A 22,188-nucleotide genomic window follows, 5' to 3' on the forward strand; every position below is an offset into this window, starting at 1 on the left:
CAGATGGGGGGCAGTGTGCAGGCTGGTGGGGCAGGGTACAGATGGGGGGCAGTGTGCAGGCTGGAGGGCAGTGTACAGAATGGGGGGCAGTGTGCAGGCTGGGGGGCAGGGTACAGAATGGGGGGCAGTGTGCAGGCTGGTGGGGCAGGGTACAGATGGGGGGCAGTGTGCAGGCTGGAGGGCAGGGTACAGAATGGGGGGCAGTGTGCAGGCTGGGGGGCAGGGTACAGATCGGGGGCAGTGTGCAGGCTGGGGGGGTCATTGTGCAGGCTGGGGGGGCAGGGTACAGAATGGGTGGGCATCGCACAAGTTCCCTCCAGACATGTTTGGGCTGAGGGAGGCTCTTCTCCTGGTAGAGGTCACATGAAGGACATGGTACTGCTCTGCCTGTGTCTGCTGCACATAATCCAAATGTTTCCCTGGCAGACGGCGGATCAGCTGCTCAAGGTCACTGCAGTGTCACTGACAGACGTGTGACCACAGGGAGGCACAGGAGCTGCACAGTGACTTCACTCTGCCTCAAGGTCGCACACAAGGTCGTGCAGAGACGGGACACTACTGCACCACCCGTCTGTACAGCGCGGCACACAGCCCCCGGCATCGCTGCCCAGAGCGGGGACACCGAGCTATCTATCCACCGTGTCCCCCTCATAGCATATGTAATGAAGCCGGACCGCAGCCAGTCAGCACCGAGCACAGGACCGGCGCCACAGCCGGACACTACACGGCGCAGGCAGTGCGGCTGCTCAGCATGCTCGGCCACGCCCCTTCCCCGCGGGAGGAGGAGCCAGTGTAGGAAGTGTGTGTGAGTGTGTGACACGGAGTGTGTGTGAGTGTGAGCCGCGTCCTCTGCTGTGTCCTACACTACTGTGTGCACGGACAGCAGCCCGCACGGGAAGAGGAGGAGGACTGCAGCGCCACTGACACACAAGCGATGCACGAGTGGGGAGACTGAGTGTCCAGAGCCACGGACAACAACAGCAGGAGCCTGACGTGAGTTCTAACAGGAGCGGGGAATGTGGTGACAGGGTGTGCGCAAGAGTGAGGACGGCCAGAGACGGGGCTCTGCACGTGTGGCCACGGTAGAGGAGCTCACAACTGTAGTGTGTGGATAATATAGTGTATATCTATAGTATGTGTGTGTAAATATATATACTGTGTGTGTGTGTAATATATACTGTGTGTGTGTGTAATATATACTGTGTGTGTGTAAATATATATACTGTGTGTGTGTAAATATATATACTGTGTGTATGAGTTATGTGTGTGTAATATATACTGTGTGTGTGTAATATATACTGTGTGTGTGTGTAATATATACTGTGTGTGTGTATGAGTTGTGTGTGTGTAATATATACTGTGTGTATATGTATTTTTAGAATGTGTGTATGTACAGTATGTGTGTGTGATACAATACTTACATATAATTAGTGTGTGTGTATATATATATATATATATAATGTGTGTTTACTAAATAGTATACAATGATGAGTTATAGAATACTAACAGTAAAAGTGCGTGTTTGTGTGTGTGTATGTATATATATATGTGTGTTAATTTAGTCTTTTGTCTCCTATGTATCAAGTCTCTCTGTGCCATTTTTGCATTATTTCAATGATTTACAACGTTACACAGAACTCTTTATGAAGGCTCATTCGACCAATGTTAGGTCATTTCTGGGCATGTGTAACAAGACAGAGACGCTTTAGCATGTCTCTAACCTGTAGAGAGAAACTATTCATTTATATTGGACTGTATACTATATAAAGGAATCTATACATAGCGTGTACGATTGTATGTATGTATATCTGTGTATATGTCACGTGTGTATACCATATCTATAAATATCTGTTTTATTACCATTTGCCATAGATTGCTAGGAACCCTAAGACTGCCATGTAGGGGTGCCGCTATTTGCCCCGTCTTACTAATTATCCGTATAGATTATACCTAGTCCTCGATGATCACATTATCCCTGCACTGAGCTCGCTCGCTCTTCTTGGAAACATGTAGTGACTTTGAACCAAGGTCATTGGGATTTTGGAGACGTGGGTCAGTGTACGTGGCTGCAGCTCAGGGCTCTGATCAGATGCAAGCAGTGATATGTAAAGTGAGAGATGTACATGGATGACATTCTGTTTAGCTAGGAATGTAGTTATATATAATTCTATGTAAGCAGTATTTGTACTTTCCAGATTACTGCTCGCTGTTTAGATGGTCCGGGCTGCTTTTATGCATTAACAGGCATTAACCTCTAAAATCTCAAATCGCAGTAATTATAAGTCTTTGTCCGCATTAGTCAAGTTGTTAAACCTATTTTCCTAGTAACTGTTTCCATACTTTGGGGGGGGAGGGAGTTGTGTGGCTTACTACTATTGTTGCTCCCATATTAATGATTTAGTTTTCCTAAACAGGAACCTTCCAATATATGTCGTGAATACGTTCCCTTCTTCTGCAGTGTCATGCAGAAGTCTGAAAAAGCTGGGTGGCCAGCACTGTAAGAGCAGTAACGGCAGACTTATTTGTATGAATTAAGTTTACCATAATGGGCTATAACCAAGAAATTGGTTAATGGGAGGGGGAAAAAAAAATGACGACGCAAGGAATCACTTTAATACGGTCGCTATCAGAATTTAAAGAGCTTGACAATGTCTGTAAAGCGCTGCAGAATAAGTTAAAGCATAATAATAAAATATATATATAGGTAGATTAGTTTCATACTTTGTGTTTTTCTATCTACAGATGTTCCGTCTCTTATAACGACTGTCAGCCAAGGCCAGCCGAGTCGACCACCTGTCGACAAAGGGTGTGTGACCCACCACAGCGGGAGGAGTAGTGTTGCCTTCATGTGGATCTTCTTGTGAGTTTCCTTCCGGCCATGTTCTTTTTGTTCATTATTAGTATATAATAAAAGTGCATGCAATGAGGCTAAATACATCGTAAAGTTTGTGTACTCAGGAACTGCGCTCAGTGAGCCGATATATGGTAAAAGTGGGGAGGGGTACAGGTCAAAGGGTAAACTGACCAGTTGCCTAATTTCTATTCTTTCTGTGTTCCATTTTCATTACTTTTTTTCCTCTTATAATCGAATGGGCTGCTTTCTTATATATTTACATATTTTGTAGCTTTGTGTCTCCGCCTTGTAATATTGTAACCCTCTTATATGGCAATGCTGGGAGTCCCCGACACTTATGTCTCGTCCAGTCCTTGTTGTTTTCCGCTCCCAACGTTTTACCACTTGTTTTCTAAAAGCATATTCCGTCAATTTACAGTTCTTGCTCAATTTATCTCCTGTGTAACGCATCAACATAGTTGTGTTGCTACAACTGCGCTACTGTTTCTGTCCTTTACACCCTTAGGTTATTGCTAAACCAGTCTAACTAAACCCTGGTGTATGAGACTTTACCAGTGCAAAGGTCACTATATCTTCTAGGGTACCTCCTCTGATTTTTTTTTTCCCCTCTACCTAAGACTAAACTTGTATAATATAATATTAGGATGGTTTCTTTTTATTCTCTTGAGTCCTAGTGATTTGTCTACAGTCGTCTTAGTGATTTGCTCCTACAGTATATAGTTAGCGGCTGTTCTGCCTGCCCCAAACAATGTACAATAGGAGTCCTGACATTCCTCCACAACCGGCTGCTACCTGAATGTGGCTTTTTTTTTTTTCGAGTTTCCATCGTCACAAGATTACTTTTACAGTACATTCTCCATAATATATCTGTAAAGCCTGTTTCACACTTACCTTTTTCCTGTGCGTTGGCAGCCGCTAAAATGGCAGATAACGGATCCGTGGGCGATGAAACACCAACGGGAGCCACCGGACCGTTGGTGCGCCAGGATCCGCCGATTTCGGAATTTAAAGGAACCGCGGCTGAAAACAAAAAATTACTACAGGCGATATAGCTGTCAGAGGAGGCGAGATCTCGGGCGATGTCGTGGTGAGTGGAGGAGAGAGAGAGATTTTTTTTATCCAGCAGCCAGATTGGATTTAGGGTTAAACATGTAGCAAAAGAGGAAAATACGGATCCGGACAACAAAAAAACGTTGCATTGTCCGTTCGGTGATCTCAGCGGACGCCAAAATTTTGGCGGATCCGCAGAAATACGGATGCAACGGACGATCCTCAGTCAAAATCCGCCGATAATGAAAGTCAATGGGGAAAAAAATGGATCCGCCAAGATAAATGGATCCATTTTTTTTGCAAATCGGCGGATTTTGACTGATGGTGACAAACGGATGTTTGAAACAGGCCTTACCTGTGACTTGTTTCGGTGCATTGCCTTTGGTACGGGTATCCACAGATATTAAGCTATTTGCTATATACAGTACGTTGGAAAAGTTAGAAAAAAGGCTTTTCTGCCTGATTTCAGAGAATAAAAAAAAGATCATTTAGGGTGTGTTCCACACGCTGCGGATCTGCAACGGATTTGGCCCTGCGGATCCGCAGCAGTACCTTTATTTTCTATGGAAAATGAAATGCGCAGTGCACATGCTGTGGATTTTTCCGCACGGATTTGCTGCGGTTTCAAATCCGCAGCATGTCACTACTTTGTACGGAATCTGCAGCTGTTTTACACCTGCTCCATTGTAGAGGTGTCAAACCGCAGGGGAAAACCACTGGCAAATCCGCAGATAAACCGCAGGTCTTTTAACCTGCGGATTTTGCCAAATCCGCGCTTAAAAATCCGCAGCACAATCCGCAATGTGTGCACTTACCCTAAAGGGGTGCTCCACTCTTTTATCCAGGGAATGCATCATTAATATCGGATCAGTGGGGGTCCATCTCCTGTCACACTCACCAAGCAGTTAGGGAGCTGAGCTGTGTAGCTGCTGCTGCCGGGTACTGCAGATCCACTCTTAAGCCCCCTCACACTGCGATATCGCTAGCAATATCGCTGTAAAGTCACCGATTTTGTGACGTAGCAGTGATATTGCTATCGATATCGCTGCATGTGATACTTACCTCTGACCGTCTCCCCCGCTGGTTACCGCTGATCGCGCGAGAAGCTCCTGGATCATTTCTCGTCGGTCACTTCCTGCGGCGCTTCCTGCTGTGACAACGAGCGACGCGTGGAGCCGGGCGGGAGGACGCAGGATCGCCGCGACTGACAGGTAAGTAGTGATCCCCGTCCCCAGCGATGTCGCTAGTGAGATCTGCCTGTGTGGCAGCTCACTAGCGACCACCTAGCGATGCACCAGCGATCCTGACCACGTCATATCGCTGGTCGGGATCGCTGGTGAGTCGCTAGGTGTAACGGTATCCTTATTCCTTCTAATCGGATATTGATGACCTGTCGTAAGGATAGGTCATCAATATAAAAAACCCTTTAAAGTTGAATTACTTTCAGCCTTTGCTTCTGTTTCCAAATTCCAACACGAGTTGTCTGTGCTCAGCAGGTGGTTGGTCATGTGCACGAGGTAAGGGTCACCTGACCAGGAGACTTTGGGACACATGTAATCTGCATGGACTTCAGACCCCTTTACGTTGCCTGTCCATAAAATGCTTACTTGCAACAATTAGTCCATTACAAATGTGCAGCTGGTGAAGGAGCAAAATTTGCATTCACCAGTTGATTCAATAGTCAATGGGGACCTAAAAATCATAATGGTTGGCAGCACATGTCCAGTCTAAACTGTATGGGCACTTAATGATTATTCGGTTCCCATACAGTTTGCATTGCCTCATGTTAAACAAGCACCGATTGACTTGTTAGATCTGTAATCAGCACTCACTATGGGCAGAAATCTGCCCATATAAACTAGTTTTTACCAATGACACCAGTCACAGAGTGATATTTTCTGCAATTATTGCTTCATTCTAGGGGTTGTCTGGTCCAAATCAATAAGTCTGCAGCCGACGCTCTGTGTGACTGCAGACTTATGAAACCCCCAATGCAGGGATTGGCCGGTTTCTGAGCCAGGGACTGGAGGGTATATGAGTTCTACATGCTCCCGGACAATGTGTGCAGCCTCTCTCCATGCAAGTGTATGCAGTGAGGCCACGCTCATTGCCCCAAAGCATTTATAACTCATGCGTACCCTCCTGTCCAGGGTCTGAAACCGGCGAATCCCTGTAACTCACAGTGCGTGTGCTTTGGGGATTCATAAGTCTGCAGTCACACAAAGCAACTACAGACTTATAGAGTTGGACCGGACAACCCCTTTTAACAGCAAGGCACTGTCTTATAGAGGACCTGTCACCAGCTCAGAAATGTGCAGTTTGGGCTCTTATTTTATTCTGGCTGCTTCCTTGAGTATTTATTTATTTTTTCTTTTAAAACCTGCTATACAGTAACAGATATGGGCCTTTCATCGTAGTATTCTAATTTTTATGGTCTTTATCAAAGGGGCGTGACTCACAGGGTGATAGTGCAGAGCAGACTAAAGACACGCCCCTGAGGATCCTGGGAAGCTATCTTATCTGTAAAGACCATGAAAATTGGCATTAATGGGTGCACTAAATAAAAAGGCCCATATCGCTGTAACCGATTTTTAAAAAGAAAAATACAGAATACTTAGGGGAGCAAAAACTTGCCACTTTTGACTTGACAGGTCATCTTTAAATGAACGTGTCTGCACATGACCCCCTGATGAGTGGCTAAGATCAAGGGGAGTTCTGCTACAGAGACCTCCAACGATCTGATATTTCCAAGGAAAGTAGCCAACTTGTCATCTTTCTTGCACAGTCATTGCAGGGGAAATAAATCCCTTTATGCTGCTTTTACCTTTGCTGTAGATATACATTTTTGCAACATGCTCTTATGCAGGTTGTTTTAGATATTTGGTACAGGTGTTGCACTAAGGGTAGGATCACATCATTTTTTTTTTTTTATTTGGTGCGGATTCTCTTGCAGAAACTCTGCAGCGTAATACAGGATGAGCGAAGTATATGAGATGGCAACAAATATCATTACACGTTGCAGAAAATTTCTGCATGGAAATTGAACTGCGTTGTATAGATTTTAACATGTACAGCATGGGAATTCTTAGTGCCGAATCATTGCAGATTTCATCCTTGGTAATGGAAAGGGTGAAAAAAATGTGTAAAAGCTGTAATAAATTCTGCAAACAGTACGCCTGGATTTTGCGTCAAATTCTGCTGCAGTGTTGCTGAGCAAAAAAAATCAACTCTAAATGCAACATAGGAATCTACCCCGAAATTCCTCCGACAAACTGCAAAAGAGCATGTCACAGAAATGTAAATCTACTGCATGCGCCGACTGTCTTGAATTTTTTTTTTTGTTACATTTTTCTATAAATTTCACCCACTGTTTTGTTACTAGAAAAACCTGTGTACATGCAGACTGTTCAAGGAAATGGATAGGGATAAATGTGTGAATATGGCTTTGCATTGCAATTGGGCTATCCATTTACTCTCAGTCACATGTTTTTGTTGGTTTTTGTTTTTGGTGCAAAATCTCCTTGCAATTTTTTTTTTGTAAATTGCAGCATGTCAATTTTTGTTGCGGAAATGCACATTTTTGGGCACAGATTTTACTTATTCATTTTAATGGGGACTCTTAATCCGCCAGCCTGACATTGTTTTACTGCATCATTTTTTTGTGCGTTTCCACACAATAAAAAAAAAGCTCAGTTGAAAACGCATGAATAAATGCAGAAATGTGTGTGGATTTTAGATGCAGACGTGGTGTGGATTTTAGTTTGGAAATCATCAACTAAAATCTGCAGCAGATATAAGACGTGGGAACCTAACCTCCAAGATGGGAGAAACATAACTGCATTCTTCCAGGAACAGTACCACACCTACCTATGGATTTGTGTCTGACACTTAGTGCAATAGTGCCTAGCCGCTACTCCACACTCAACGTGGACAGGTATTGCACTGCAATGATTAGCTCAGAGAAGAGAATTTTACGGTGAGTACACAAAAATCCATTTATTTATTTTTTTTAACACCGCAGCCATATTTTTTCAGTTCTGACACAAAAAAAGGTGCTTTGGTTCACCTGCTCCCTATTAAATGTAAAACTTAGTACAGCTGCTATGTGGGAACACGCCAATATGAATTCTTCCATCATACATAAAGCAAAAACTAGTCATAATGCTATTTGCAAATTTTTGCAAGCCCCGGGACACGTTCTCTAAATACATGTACAAGCAAAACTTGTTTTATAGTGGACAGGATTCACATAAGGAATGATTAGAATGCATTTTATTTCCTAATACTGACAAAAACATTCCTTTCTTTTCACAGAACACTTCTTTATAATGTCTTCTCGTGACAGACGCCCTGATCTCTGCATCAAGGCAGAACCAGGGACCCCAGAAAGCATTGGACGGCGGAGTCCTAGTGGATCCAGTGATAGTAGTGGACATGGGCCTGAACCTCAGGGTCCACGCTGCTGCAGAGGTGGCGATGATGAACAAGAAGATACACCTGGAAGGGGCAAATATGTCCTAAACTCCATCCCTAAAAGGCTCTGCCTGGTGTGTGGTGACGTGGCATCTGGATACCACTATGGAGTGGCTTCTTGTGAAGCTTGTAAAGCTTTCTTCAAACGTACTATACAAGGTTAGTCTGATCTTATGTTATTTGCATTGTAACGTTTCCGATCTCGTGTTGATAACCTAAGGCAGAGGTGTATCTAGGCTTTCTGGCACCCGGAGCAAGAATTCGGTTAGGCGCCCCCCCAAACAAACATGCAATTTGCACACTTAGTCATGTACCAACGAGCTGCTCTTCCTAATGCTCTCAATGTTCAGTGAAAAACTGAGAGAAGCTCGTTGTCACAGGACCATAAGTATGAAAATCGCATATGAGTGAAATGTCCATGTGATGACTACTGCAACCTGCAGAGCTGAATCCTGACATTGCAGCTTCTGAATTCTCACAATGAATGCCCTGCACACTTTAAGAATTCTCTCATACCGGTGGCAAGAGTACATGGTCATGTCAGCACAAGCATGTGATTTATATACTTCTGGCCACATTCCGACTAGACGTGCCCGGCAGCGTGTGACTGCATGTATGTAAATCACTGGCACGAGAGAATTCTAAGAGCGTGCAGTGAGCACTGTGAGAATTCAGAAGTCTGCAGTCACATAGAATGACTGCAGACTCAACACAAACCTGGACAACCCCTTTAATGTTCCTAACATAAATAAAAACATGAGAATTAGTCAGAATAACAAATATTTACATCCAGGTACCTTATAGATGACGTCGTCTCTGGAGTCGTTCTCCTTCTTTTCTTCTTGTCCAGACCCCATGATGAGTTTTCTCATCCACAGCCGTCTCTGAAGACTTCCATATTCTCCGGTCTTCTGCAGCAACTCTCCACACGATGCCCTTAAAGATAGAAGTGTCATTAAAATGCTCCTAAATAAAAATATCTGCAATATACTGTCGCCTCACACTATTCCCCTCCCACCTCATACTGTCTCCTCTAACATCCCACCTGTTCACCATACTGTCTCCTCATATATTTACCCCCTCACTCTCTATACTGTCTGCTCACACATACCCCTGACTCCCCATACTGTGTCTGCACACATCCCATCACCCTCACTCCCCATACTGTGTCCACATAAATTTTTCCCATCGCTACTCATACTGCGTCCACATACACTTACCCTTTCGCTCCCCATACTGTCTGCACCCATCCCCCCCACTCACCCCCCATAGTGTTTCCTCATACATACATACTCTTCATTTTGTGTCCTCAAATCTCCCAACACATTAAATCCCCCCAGCCCCACTCCAAATCCCCCTGCACACATTAAATCCACCCCATCCCCACTTCAAATCTCCCCACACATTAACCCCCCATCCTCACTCCAAATGCCCCCACACATTAAATAACCCCACCATCCCCACTCTAAATGCCCCCACACATAAAGTGCCCCCATCCATTAAATAACCCCCCCATCCCCACGCCAATTCCCTCACACATTAAATAACCCCCCCATCCCCACTCCAAATGCCTCCACACATTAAATAATCCCCCATCCCCACTCCAAATGCTCCCACACATTAAATAACCCCCCCATACCCACTCTAAATGCCCCCACACATAAAGTGCCCCCATCCATTAAATAACCCCCCATCCCCACTCTAAATCCCCCACACATTAAATAATCCCCCCATCCCCATCCCCGCGCCAATTCCCCTCACACAAGTGCCCCAACCCCTTAATCTTCGGTGGTTCTTCAGCTCCACAGTGGAGCACACTTACCACCAGCGTTCGCTCTGGGCGCCAGCGAGTGACGTTAGCAGCATGATCACATGACCTGATCACGCTGTTGAAGTCACTCTGACCCGGCGGTCAGAGCTTCAATTGTACTGGCACCTGTATAGACGCCAGTACAATTGCTCCCTGGGAGGCGGCGAGCGCAGCATATCTGCGCCGGCTGTCGGCCGACTTCCAGGCCGGGGGGCGGCAGAATGCAACCACCGGGGGGAGACAGTGTGGATCACCGCAATAGGCGGTCCGACTGCGTCTGGGGCTCATGCCCCGGCTGCCCTCCCCCCTGGATATGCCTCTGACCTAAGAATAGCTGGTGGAGTTCATCAGTGGGAGTGCCCATACTTATTGATAATCTATCCCTGTCATATAAAAGTAGCTGAGAACATCTTTAATGTTGACATTACAGAGGTGCTTGAAGTAGGATTTGTATATACATGTCTGGTCACATCTTTCTAGGACCAGGCATGACCATTCTTAGTATTAAGTGGACCCTTACCGATTAGACTTTTAGGCCATATCTAACCTATAAAAAGGCATAAATTAATTCTGGTTCGTTGTAACAGAAGAGGAATATGTCCTGCGATGAATGAAGGGGTCATGTTTTAGTAAAGCGGTAATTAAAGCTGCAAACTTTAATGTCTTGTAAGTAATTATGTGATTAGTTGGTCAATAAGAAATGTTTTTTTTTCTAGGTCCTCACTTCATATAGTGCTGAGAATATATTAACTTTTTCTCTTTTACATGTAGGCAATATTGAGTACAGCTGTCCTGCCACCAACGAGTGTGAGATCACCAAACGGAGACGGAAGGCATGCCAAGCGTGCCGATTTACAAAGTGTCTTCGGGTGGGCATGCTCAAGGAAGGTGAGCGTGAAGCATTATGTTTTAGAGTATTATGGACTTATGTTATGTGGATGACTAGCATGTCTACTGCACTCTACTCCCGTTTATTAATATAGTGGCAGGAAATATTATTAGCGCTATTCTCTAAGGCTGTGTGCACACGCTGCGGATTTTGCTGTCGTTCCGCAGCGGTTTTGGCTGCTGCGGTGTACAGTACCATGATTCCCTATGGGAATCAAAAACTGCAATGCAGATGGTGCGGAATTTTCCACGCGGATTATCTGCGGTTTTCAATCCGCAGAAAGAATTGACATGTCAATTCTTTCTGCGGATTCCGCTGCGGTTTGCCATCTCATCCATTGAGGAGATGAAAAACCGCAGGGCAAAACCGCAGAGCAATCCGCAGGTAAAAGACCTGCGGTTTCACCTGCGGATTTAACAAAATCCGCGCGGATGAATCCGCACCTAATCCGCAGGGTGTGCATACAGCCTAAGCTCTGGGCAGCAGGTTCTACAGAAGGACTTTTTTTTTTTTTTTTGTTTTATTTTTTTAAATCTTTACTTGTAGGGGTGCGTTTAGACCGTGTAAGAGGAGGTCGGCAGAAATATAAGAGGAGGCCGGAAGGAGACCTCCTACAATATACGCCAGGAGGACACCAATCCCATCAAAGTACAACTATAGTTAAGAAACAAGGTAAGAACCAGGTCGTCTGACCTTCCGCTGCACTTATAAGTTTACGTTGTACACTGTATTACCATTTATTAGGTAGGGACGTTCTCTTTTACTTTTTTTTTTTTTATATAAAAAGGAAAAAGTTCAGCTCACCCCGTTATGTCCAGGTTCCTTGGCTGGTCATCGGCGCACGGAGCAGCCCTGGTCCCTGGGGTATGAAAAACCATTGTACAAGAAAAGTTATCTCCAGCGACCACAGGAAATATGATTCTTAAAACTTGACGTTTATTTGATCATCATATTAAAAAGCACAGATGTGCAAATATGGGCAATCCCAGGGCAAGGAAAATCCTACATGTTTCAACCTACACGGTCTTAATCTTGGATATACTTATACTTTTTATCTGCCCTTTATCCAATAGTTGAACTTTCGCTTCAAATTAAAATCATTTTTTTTTAAATCTTCATCCCATAAATGTAATTCATCCTCTTTTCCCAATTCAAAATAAAAGACCTAAAAAAAGGCACATTTGGTATTGTCATGTCAATAAAAGTTTGATCTATCAAAATAGAAATTAACCCATACCGTACTGTAAACGCTGTAAAGATTAAAAAAAAAATTGAAATATTAGAATTGCCTTTTTTTTTTTCTACAAAAAATTGCACTGGGATGTGATCAAAACATTGTATATGCCCCAAAATGGTATCAATAAGAACGACCGCTCCCCGTGCAAAAAAGAAAGAGGCACAGCTCGATCGACGGAAAATTAGGGCAAGTTAGGATAGGATATGGGTTGAACTGGATGGACTTATAGTCTTCCTTCAACCTTAATAACTATGTTACTATGTTAAGAGTCTACAGAAATTGGCAAAATAAGCCAAATTTTTTTTTTTTAACCACTGAAACAAAAATAAATAAAAAAAAAAAAGGCTGGCATCACCATATCGTACTAATCTGTAAAATCATATTGACTCCTCAGTCACTAATAGGTGGCATATTTATCAAGCTCCTGGGTGTTGCTTGTATTGGGCGACTTCGTGCTGTTTCTCCATATATTTCTTCTGCATTACAATGACGTGTTGTGAATAGTAATGATGCTCGTTTAGCAGATGGACTTTTCTGTTTTCTGCCCTTTAGCTCCAGTGAACACTGTAGTGTCACATCTGCTGGTGGCAGAGCCCGATAAGCTGTTCGCTATGCCAGACCCATCACTTCCCGACGGCTACTTGAAGTCTATGAGTACGCTGTGTGATCTCGCAGATCGAGAGATTGTCATTATTATCAGCTGGGCCAAGAATATCCCAGGTATGATAGAAGACTTCATGAATTACTAGGATACCATTGTTGGCTGAGACTTTTCATTCCTTTTCTCTACTTTCTTCAATCATATACTGTAGGCTAGGTGCACAGACGCTCCTAGCCTTAAAGGCAGTGTATTGTCAGATAATGACCTATTGTTTAAATCAGGTTTTTGTGTGTCATGTACATAACTACGAACTGTCATAGAAAGAGTGAGAATCTATGCGGCACACTTAGCGCATTGCGGCAAAACACCCTCACCAAAACCGCACTATTCGGCACCGTCTTTAGATGCTTAGTTGGCAGGAGTTCTCATGAAATCACATGCACTTTGCTTTGCCATTATATTATCATTTTCATTTAAAATCCCTGACTTTTATTTTCCATATAGAATACAGGTACGTAGATATGCAGTAGTAAATAGATATGTATCTCTCTGTACCAGGCACAATGTGCCTGTAAAGAAGACTACGGTGCATATTCAAGTGCAGAAATTTTTCGAATACTTGACATTGCATCCTGTGGTTCTTGGCATTTTGCTGCTGCCTCCAATGATACAGGTTGGTAGTTTGAATACCAGGGAATACCTTATTTCAGTAAAAGAGATGAATGAATTAATTAAATAAATTTAAATATGTACAAACAACAGAGATGCTGATCCCTCTCCTGGAGTTGAGATAAGAAGCAACTACTGAGCAATAAATTTGGGACGGGACATAGCCTAGACCTCCCTGGACAGCGCATCCAAATCTGGACTTGGGATGGTTGGGAGCTATGCATTCATTTTTTATTTTTTTTTACAATGCCAATGTATTGAGTTTTTATTTTACTTTTATGATCTTCTATTAAAAAAAAAAAAAAAAAGATAAGAAATTTTGCAATTTTCACAGTGGCCACTGGCGCTTTTAGATTCATGCATCATTATTTCTGGGATAGTTGCTGGCAGGCTCCTTACCAGAGGCAGGATTACAATGACAGGTAATACCTCTATATACAGCTATTAACACAGGATCCACCAATCAGAATATGCAATGTCACAGCTTCCCCCTGCTCCCCCCCCACCCCCTCTCTCCACAATGACGTTTGCGGCTTTGTACATGTGTTATTTCCTGAAACAATAAGAAGTTAAAGTCTAAAAAATGCTCCAATGGCTAATGTGGAAATTTCAAGGCTTATATTTTTTCTTTTTAATACTGCTTGTGACATTTAAGAAAAAAAAAAATTACCAAAATTTTTTTAAAAATACACTTAACCCAAAAACCTGATTTCTACTATAGGTCATTTTCCAATGATACATTCCCTTTAATCATAGTATAACAGATGTTCTGCAAAAGTATGCGTTTCTCCGAGAATTGCATCTTGTTTGGGAACATTTAGGCTATGTGCATACGCTGCAGATTCACCTGCAGGTTTTTTCCCGCGGAACCGCAGGTAAAGTGACCTGTGGTTTTGCTGCAGTTTGGCCTGTGGTTTTGCCCTGCGGTTTCACACCTCTACTATGTTAAAGGTGTGAAACCGCAGCGGAATCCGCAGAAACAATTGACATGCTTCGGAAAAAAAAACGCAGCAAAACCGCGCGGAAAAAAACGCAGTGTGAGCACAGCGGTTTTGAAAACTCATAGGGTTGCATGGTACTGTACCATGTCTGCGGAACTGCTGCCCCCCCCTCCCAAAAAAGAAAAAAAAAATTGCTGACATGTTTTTTGCTAAATTTTGCACTGCAAGTAATTTTTAAAAAAATTTCTCACAAACTTGTTTTATAGTAATCTGTGAAATCTTCCATACGGGGCAGGTGTGCTTGTGTGTTATGCATCAGGTATAATAAATCTTTCCTGGAGTCGGTGGCTGACAGTGCTGCTTTCGGTGCTAGTTTCACTATTTACCGTACATGCTGCCGTTATTACATTGCACCCACCACCCCTGTATAAGTAAGATGTGCAACACAATTAAGTAGCTGAAATGTTCTCTTTTACAGGTTTTTCTTCGCTTTCCTTATCGGACCAGATGAGCCTCTTGCAGAGCGTCTGGATGGAGGTTCTCCTTTTGGGAGTTGTGTTTCGCTCTCTTCCATATGAAGATGAAGTTGTGTTTGCTGAGGATTTTGTGTTGGACGAGGAGTCCTCTCATTCTGCCCGTCTGTCTGACCTCTGCTCCTGCGTACTTCATCTAGTGCGCAAGTATCGGGCCTTGCGTGTGGAGAGAGAGGAATATGTCATGTTGAAAGCCCTCACCCTTACAAATTCAGGTGTGTTGTCACTTGTGCGTGTTCTAGAGATGAGGGCTTTTTCATTTAGTGCTAAATTTTATTGTCTTTGCTCACTGGATCCTCGGGGGCGTGTCCTTAGGCTGCTTTGCATTATTAATTTGTGAGCACCGTCCCTTTGGTAAAGATCATAAAAATTAGCACTTAATAAAATAGCTCATATCTCTGGATCCGCATGGTGGATTTATAAAGAAAGAAGTTGAATACTTAAGGCATCAACGGCAATAATAGGAGCAAAAATTGGGCACTTTTGACCTTGTGACAGATATTCTTCAAATTTTAGACAAGCCCACTGTGCATGTGGTTAACTTTCTGAATTACAGGATTTCTCTCAGCCTAAGATATTGACAACCTATCTTTAGATTGTCATTATCATGTCTGTAGCCTTCCAACATCTTGCACCCTCCAAGTCAGATGTTACAAGGTCGCTCAGATATACAAAATGTGAAGCTTTATTCTGTAGTGGCTGTCCTTGGGTCCTGCAGCTCAGCTACCATTTACTTCAGTAGGAGCTGAGAAGTTTCTTTGGTTTCTGCAGCTTTCATGCATCACAGTACATAGCAGGCTGCTGAATGCTGTTAACAGAAATCTGTCACAGAGCTCGTCTGGATGATCTTCAAAAGTGTGACAGCTGCGCAGACGTACATGAAATTGGCATGCTCTGGTAGGAAGAGCCGCTGGCTCGTCTATTCACTGCGTTCCGATCTTGGTCCGATTTTATACGCCCGTCTGACCGCACCCTTAAGAGAGATCAATATCAGATCAGTGGAAGGTCTGATGCTCTGCACCTCAACCAATCAGCTGTTAGTGGCTCTGGCGGCCGCTGTACAGAACACCACAGCGCCATCATGCTTTTTAGTGGCTGCTGCAGGTATTGCAGATAGCTCTTACAGAAATTATATTGATGATGGCACTGGAAAACCCTTTAATAAAGAAGTAGTGTTTTAAGAGTGGGAATTTATTATAGGGCCTTTTTATATCATGTTCTATGATTTTCTATGTTCTTTAACATAGTCTAGGTCTTTTCTACTCTTCTTTGTAGACTCTGTGCACATTGAAGATCCAGACGCAGTGTTACGTCTCCGCGATGCTTTGCAAGAGGCACTCAGTGAATACGAATCAAGTCGTCACCCTGAGGAACCGTGCCGCGATGGAAAATTGCTTCTAACACTCCCCTTACTTCGCCAGACAGCTGGCCGAGTCCTCCAGCACTTCCACGCCCTACGAGAAGAAGGGACTGTCCCTATGCACAAGCTTTTCCTAGAGATGCTGGAAGCCATGATGGATTAGGAGAGATGAAATCCCTATGTACTTTCCTAGTAAAGAGCCAGAGGATACAAGCTGGGACTTCATAGTGAATGTATAGGACAAGCAATGTTTATTCTCCATGCACACATTCTTCCTGTAATGCATTATGGACTGTTAAGGAAGATATTGCAGAATTGGTGCAGGCATGTATGCAATATGACGTGGCTATACTTGGACATAGCAAGAAGATATATGGATCAGCTATGTGGCAGCAAAGCCTTTTAGTTATTTTTAATTTAATTTAGCAAAGTTCTGATATCCTATGGTAGGATAAGCCATAGGAAGAATTGCCGGGAGTCCTTCCATCCTTCAGACATACTCTTGAGCCATAGCCTTGCTCCCATAAGTAAGCAATAGGGCACATCACTCAGTTCCTGGATGATGACTTAGTGTTACGTGTCCCTCTTTCTCTTACTGTTCACGTAGAACTTTATCGCTGTCAGTTTATTTTTTAAGAATCTGCCCGGCTATCCCCCCAAAATGTGGGATTTTCAGTCCATTTTGGGAATCTACCTTTTCTTTACTAGGAGAAAACAGTTTGCTCAATAATTTAGTTTTAAAACACTATGGATAATTGCAGGTGCTGGCCATGGTGGGAAGGGGCCGTTGAAATTTTAAAGGTGCACTTTTATTTTGCAAACCCAGGTTTGCTCATGTGTAATACTTAATATGAAGCTACTACACATTTGGTGACGTTCTGGTCCATTACTTGCTGAATTGATTCCAAATGTAAGGAGAAAACGAGTCTGGCTTGTGGATTTTTGTAAGCTTAAGTCTACGCTGATCACATGTAGAGACCTGGATTATGCACCATGTACTGTCCTACGTGGTTTGTGTCACATGTATGTTACTGGTTTTCCTGAACTATAAGATCCAATGGTCATTAGGGTAGAGAATAATGCTACTCTACAATGGCAGTTTGCAGAGAGGTCAAGAAACAGCCCCCACATTACATTAAAAGGGTTGTCTGGATGAATACTGTAATGTTGATGATCATCAATAGCAGATGTTACCTACTTTGGTAGTGGTTGGACGTAAGCACTGAACGGATCAGCACAGCTCCATCCACTGTGTAGCAGTCACTGAGGAGTATGGCGTATTGGCTCCTAAGAACAGAATACTGCAGTTTGTGGCAGCAGCCGCTACACCTTGTGCAGAGCTGTGCCGTTCCACTCCGTCCAGTATTTACATCCAGCTGCCGCCAGAGATGATAAAAACTGAACAGGGAGGGGGCAAGAATGTTGTCCCTCAACCCCGATCAGGCTCGGGCTGGCCCACAGGAGAATCCTCCTGTAGGCCTCCCCTGTGAAGGATTGCTAATGAGTAGTGCTATTACACTTTATACCTTTTTTTTGCAAATTGGGAATCATCTAATCAGTCATTAAAGAAGCTAGCCAAATTAATATTACATAGACGCAAAAGTAAATTTATGTACTAGGGTCAGGGTTTGTTTGCATGTAGCTGAACAGTGGGCAACCGAGAATCAGTGTTACTGGCGGGCCTCTGCCAACCCAGTCTGACATTGATACCGATTATATATGATACATACAGCTGGTGTGAAAAGATTCCCAGGACCTGGTAATCTGTGGAGCAATGAGAACTGCCCCTTCCCTGACTGCATCCATTGCTCTTCTTTGGTGAGACATTGAGCCAGGCCAGCTAATCAAAAGAAAAATTTCTCTCACCACTCCATATTTGATGTGTAAGGAACCCACCGGCCACCAGGCAACACAGATTGAGCGTAACCCGCCAGCCACCGGGCAACACTGAGCGTTACCCGCCGGCCAACGGGCTTGGTAACGCTACCTATTAGATCCTGGAGATCTACACCATTCAGCCATTCTAGATGTAAAATTCTTCCTTATTCAATATGTATAACATCCAGGATTAGACGGACTACAGTCAAAAGGCACAGTGCTGCGGATGAATCTACGCGTTTCAAACAAGCTTGTTCTTAATCATGGTCTAAGTCTCATGATACCTATACCATGATTAACAAGTTTCTTTGAAACTCTTTCTCCTCTGGTATTGATTGTTTCTAAGCTGGTGCTTTTCTTTCTTTTTTTGGACTTGTGATGAGGTCTAGCTGTCCAAACTATGTATTGGGAATTTTGTGCTAATTTCTTTGAAACGTGTAGGTTAATCCACAGCACTGCCATATGGTTATAATCCATCTAACCACAGATGTATTTTTACTAATAAAAAGAAGAGCCACCGATGCAGTCAGGAAAGAGATGGCGCTCAAGGTCCTTGTACAGCAGTCACAGATTGCAACTGTGGCCGATTGTGCAAATCTATCCGTATTAAGTCTAATCATTTTATATGCCCAAACAACCCCTTTAAGCATTGATACTGATGGCATTATTTGACGCTACTGTACCAAACTTTTTAGCTTTACCACTTTTGTTTGACTGATGAAAGCCATTGCAGTCACAAATTAATACAGCCTTATGAGTTATCATGGCACTATTCAAACGTCTATTCAAACGTCTAGGTTTCCCTACCAGGGCTAAAGCCTTGTCTTGCACAGATATAAAAAATATCTTATGTAGCAACGCATGCAACTTTTTTTCAATATTACCGCCATGCACGGACAGCGCTATCACAACAATCCACGTGCTCCTACCAAGGCATGCTGTCAGTCAATCTTCCTTCTTCAAATTAATGGAAAGAATAGAGAGTGCTGGATGTGTCCTTAGGCTCTCATCTAAGAAAAGACTGACACCTTAGAACATTACATCATGTTTTACTTGAACCAATGCATCATTGATATTGGCAATCTGGTTGTGATACAAGATACGGGAAACTTCTTTAATCCACCAAGCATGATAAGTCCTAGCCGTACAGCAACATTGCATGCAACAAGTATTACCGGAACAGGACCCTGGCAGTCACATTAGCTGTTCTGGAATCTTAACCTAGAAATTGGGTGGAATATTCGCTCTGATTTACAGCAAATTATTAGGAGGGATCAGGATAGCATTTCCTAGAGAAAGACAAGATTTACAAGGGATTTGAAGCAGGAGCGGACACAGACAGGAGAGGCCCCTGGACAAGAACAGTATGTGGGCCATTTGCAATCTCTTTACTCATTATAATGCAGAATTTAACCGGCTTTGGAGGTAGAGGTGGCCCCCTTATGGATGCACAAATTGCGTCAATGGTACATTTGTCCCTTTGTTCATTCGCGTTTTGGCGATAGACTATTCCTCTAATCTTTCCTTGCTATAATATTGCAAACACAGCCCAGCTGCCTCATTCATGGGATGTCTATACTGACTACAAGTCTATAGACACAGACCAAAATCAGTCATGCAAGTTCAGCTACAGGCATGTTTCGCCTCGGCTACTGTAAGCCAAAACAAGGAATTGATCCAAATCATAGATAATGTACAAGTCTCGTCTTCCCTTTTTGATTTTTTTTTTTTTTTTTTTACAAGTCCCGGCTTGAGCCACTGCTGTGATTATCATATCTGGAGACGATGTAGATGAGCTGCAGCCGTGTTTTCCTAATGGTAAAGCTGTAATGCCATTAGGTCAGCGAGGGTTTGGACTCCCATAAATAACAGTGGCAGTACAGTCCTTTTATTGGTTATTGCAAAGGGAAGCATGTATTGTTAATGTTGCAGAGGATTATCATCATGTCTGTTTCTTCCCGATGGAGAAAGAAGGACACCAGTGCAGCGCCCTGCCTTGGCCAATATCGCCCCTCCGCATGCATATAAAATTAACTCCAAAAATCCCATTAAGTCTTACCAAGCCTATTTACTCCTCTGCCCTCAGTTCAACTCAGTGATAACTTTACCTTAACTGAAGTCCCCGAGTAATCTGGCACAGACTGACAAATCCTGTTAGGAAAAAATGTTTGGTAGACAGTGCATCCTGAGGAAACCGGTCCGTTGCATTACCATTTATGGCAAAATATATGGAAACCAAACTCGGACCATATATATGGCTGTATGCATTATATTTTCCATTTAGCACAGAGCAATAAATGCCGTAATAGGTAAATTTATACGAGCACGATCACGATCTTCACATTTACGATCTGTTCTGTTCATTGCTCACTTCTGCAAGGCCATACAAGTGTCAAGAACCCTACAAGAGGAAGTGGGTGCATGAAAAGACATTAGTGATTCACAAAAGCATGTGATCAAAGCTAAAAAAAAAAAAAAAAAAAAAGCTGATGTTTCTCCAGCTTCTTCTATCAGTCTGAAAAACGGGCACAGGTGGCGTCCGATGACGCTGCATTCCAATTTTTCACAGATCCATAGACTTACATCCAGTGCTCAAATTAGTATTGGACAAGTTATTGTGCAGCCCGCTTGGGTCCGAGGAGGTAGGGGGGATATTGGACATGTGAAACACCCCCTCGGCCAGTGTTCCCCAACCCCAATCCTCACGAGCCACCAACGGTTCATGTTTTCAGGATTTCCTTAGTATAGGCCCAGGTGATAATTGCAGTACCTGCACCGTCAATTCCATCACCTGGGCAATACTAATGAAATCCTGAAAACATGACTCTTGAGGAATGGAGTTGGGGAACACTGCCCTAGGCTTATGCTATTCATGAAAAACACATATTGCACCCGTATGAGAGAAACTGACATCTGCATGAGCCCTTAATAGCATTTAAAACCCTCAGTATATAAAATGGACCCAATAGTAAGAATGAGCTCTCAAGTGAAGCCATCTGGATCAGTACTAAAATGTAGAGAAAGGTGCATTGGCTTTTGATCTTTTGGGAAAAAAAAGCAAGAGTCAGACAAATGAATAGAGGTTCGTGTTTTTGTTTTTTTTTTTTGTGGAGCATTTTCTCCATTATATTCACCGCGTTATGTCTTCAGATCACATGTATGAAAAGCAAAGCAAAAAGTCAGTAAGGATCGAAACAGTTCATTAACCAAATGATCACCTATTTCCCTTAGCATGCATTTTTGGTTTGGCCATGTTACTTTCACTAGCTACTCCTCTCCAAACTGCACCAGTATTAGTCGATGGGCTCAATGAATTTTCCGCTGATATTAAGGTAAAGTGTAAATTGCAGTTCAATATAGAAGAAGTGATATATGCAGACAAATGAGGAGCTATAGCTTCTGTCCGATACTAGGTTATTCCCCCAGCTTGGGGAATATATTGGTCAGTTCTGACATCTTGATAACATAAATCCTGTCTTTTACTTCATTTACTATATAAGGGACAGTTTTTTCCACAGCTAAAAACAATATGCCAGCGAGGTACCTACGACCTGCAGTATTTGAGGGGACCTGGTCTTTTGGTCTAGTGTTGTGTTGCCTTCCCTTGCAGTTACACTACATTCTGCTCTCCTGCGCTTCTAGTATTCTTACTACAGTCCCTGAAGTACTGGTATTTTTGTCTTGATGTCCTCTATCCTCCATGTTATCACACCTCTGTATTTTGGTTGGTTACCCTCGTACTGGTGGATGATCTACTGTACATAGCCTATAGAATAATGTGCATATGTAATATACCTCATGGCTTATATACACATATATACAGACCGTTGTATATTATTAAGGCTCTCATGGGCCTGAACTGCAATAAACATCAGGGAGATTTCATGTTTTGT

General features: G+C 43.1%; 1 protein-coding gene across 1 annotated transcript; it reads left to right on the plus strand.

Annotated features, from left to right (window-relative positions):
• Nucleotides 1–647: 647 nt before the first annotated feature.
• Nucleotides 648–22,180, plus strand: ESRRA (estrogen related receptor alpha). Its single transcript, XM_073554616.1, is given in 10 exon segments — nt 648–702; nt 705–792; nt 2,743–2,782; nt 2,785–2,806; nt 8,219–8,536; nt 10,959–11,075; nt 11,623–11,748; nt 12,866–13,033; nt 15,003–15,272; nt 16,333–22,180. Coding segments are annotated over 10 exon segments (1,437 nt in total). The 5' UTR covers nt 648–662; the 3' UTR covers nt 16,581–22,180.
• Nucleotides 22,181–22,188: the final 8 nt, after the last annotated feature.

Source organism: Dendrobates tinctorius, unplaced genomic scaffold, assembly GCF_039654945.1.
Source record: "Dendrobates tinctorius isolate UK_male_01 unplaced genomic scaffold, ASM3965494v1 ptg000211l, whole genome shotgun sequence".
In the NCBI taxonomy this organism is placed as follows: Eukaryota; Metazoa; Chordata; class Amphibia; order Anura; family Dendrobatidae; genus Dendrobates; species Dendrobates tinctorius.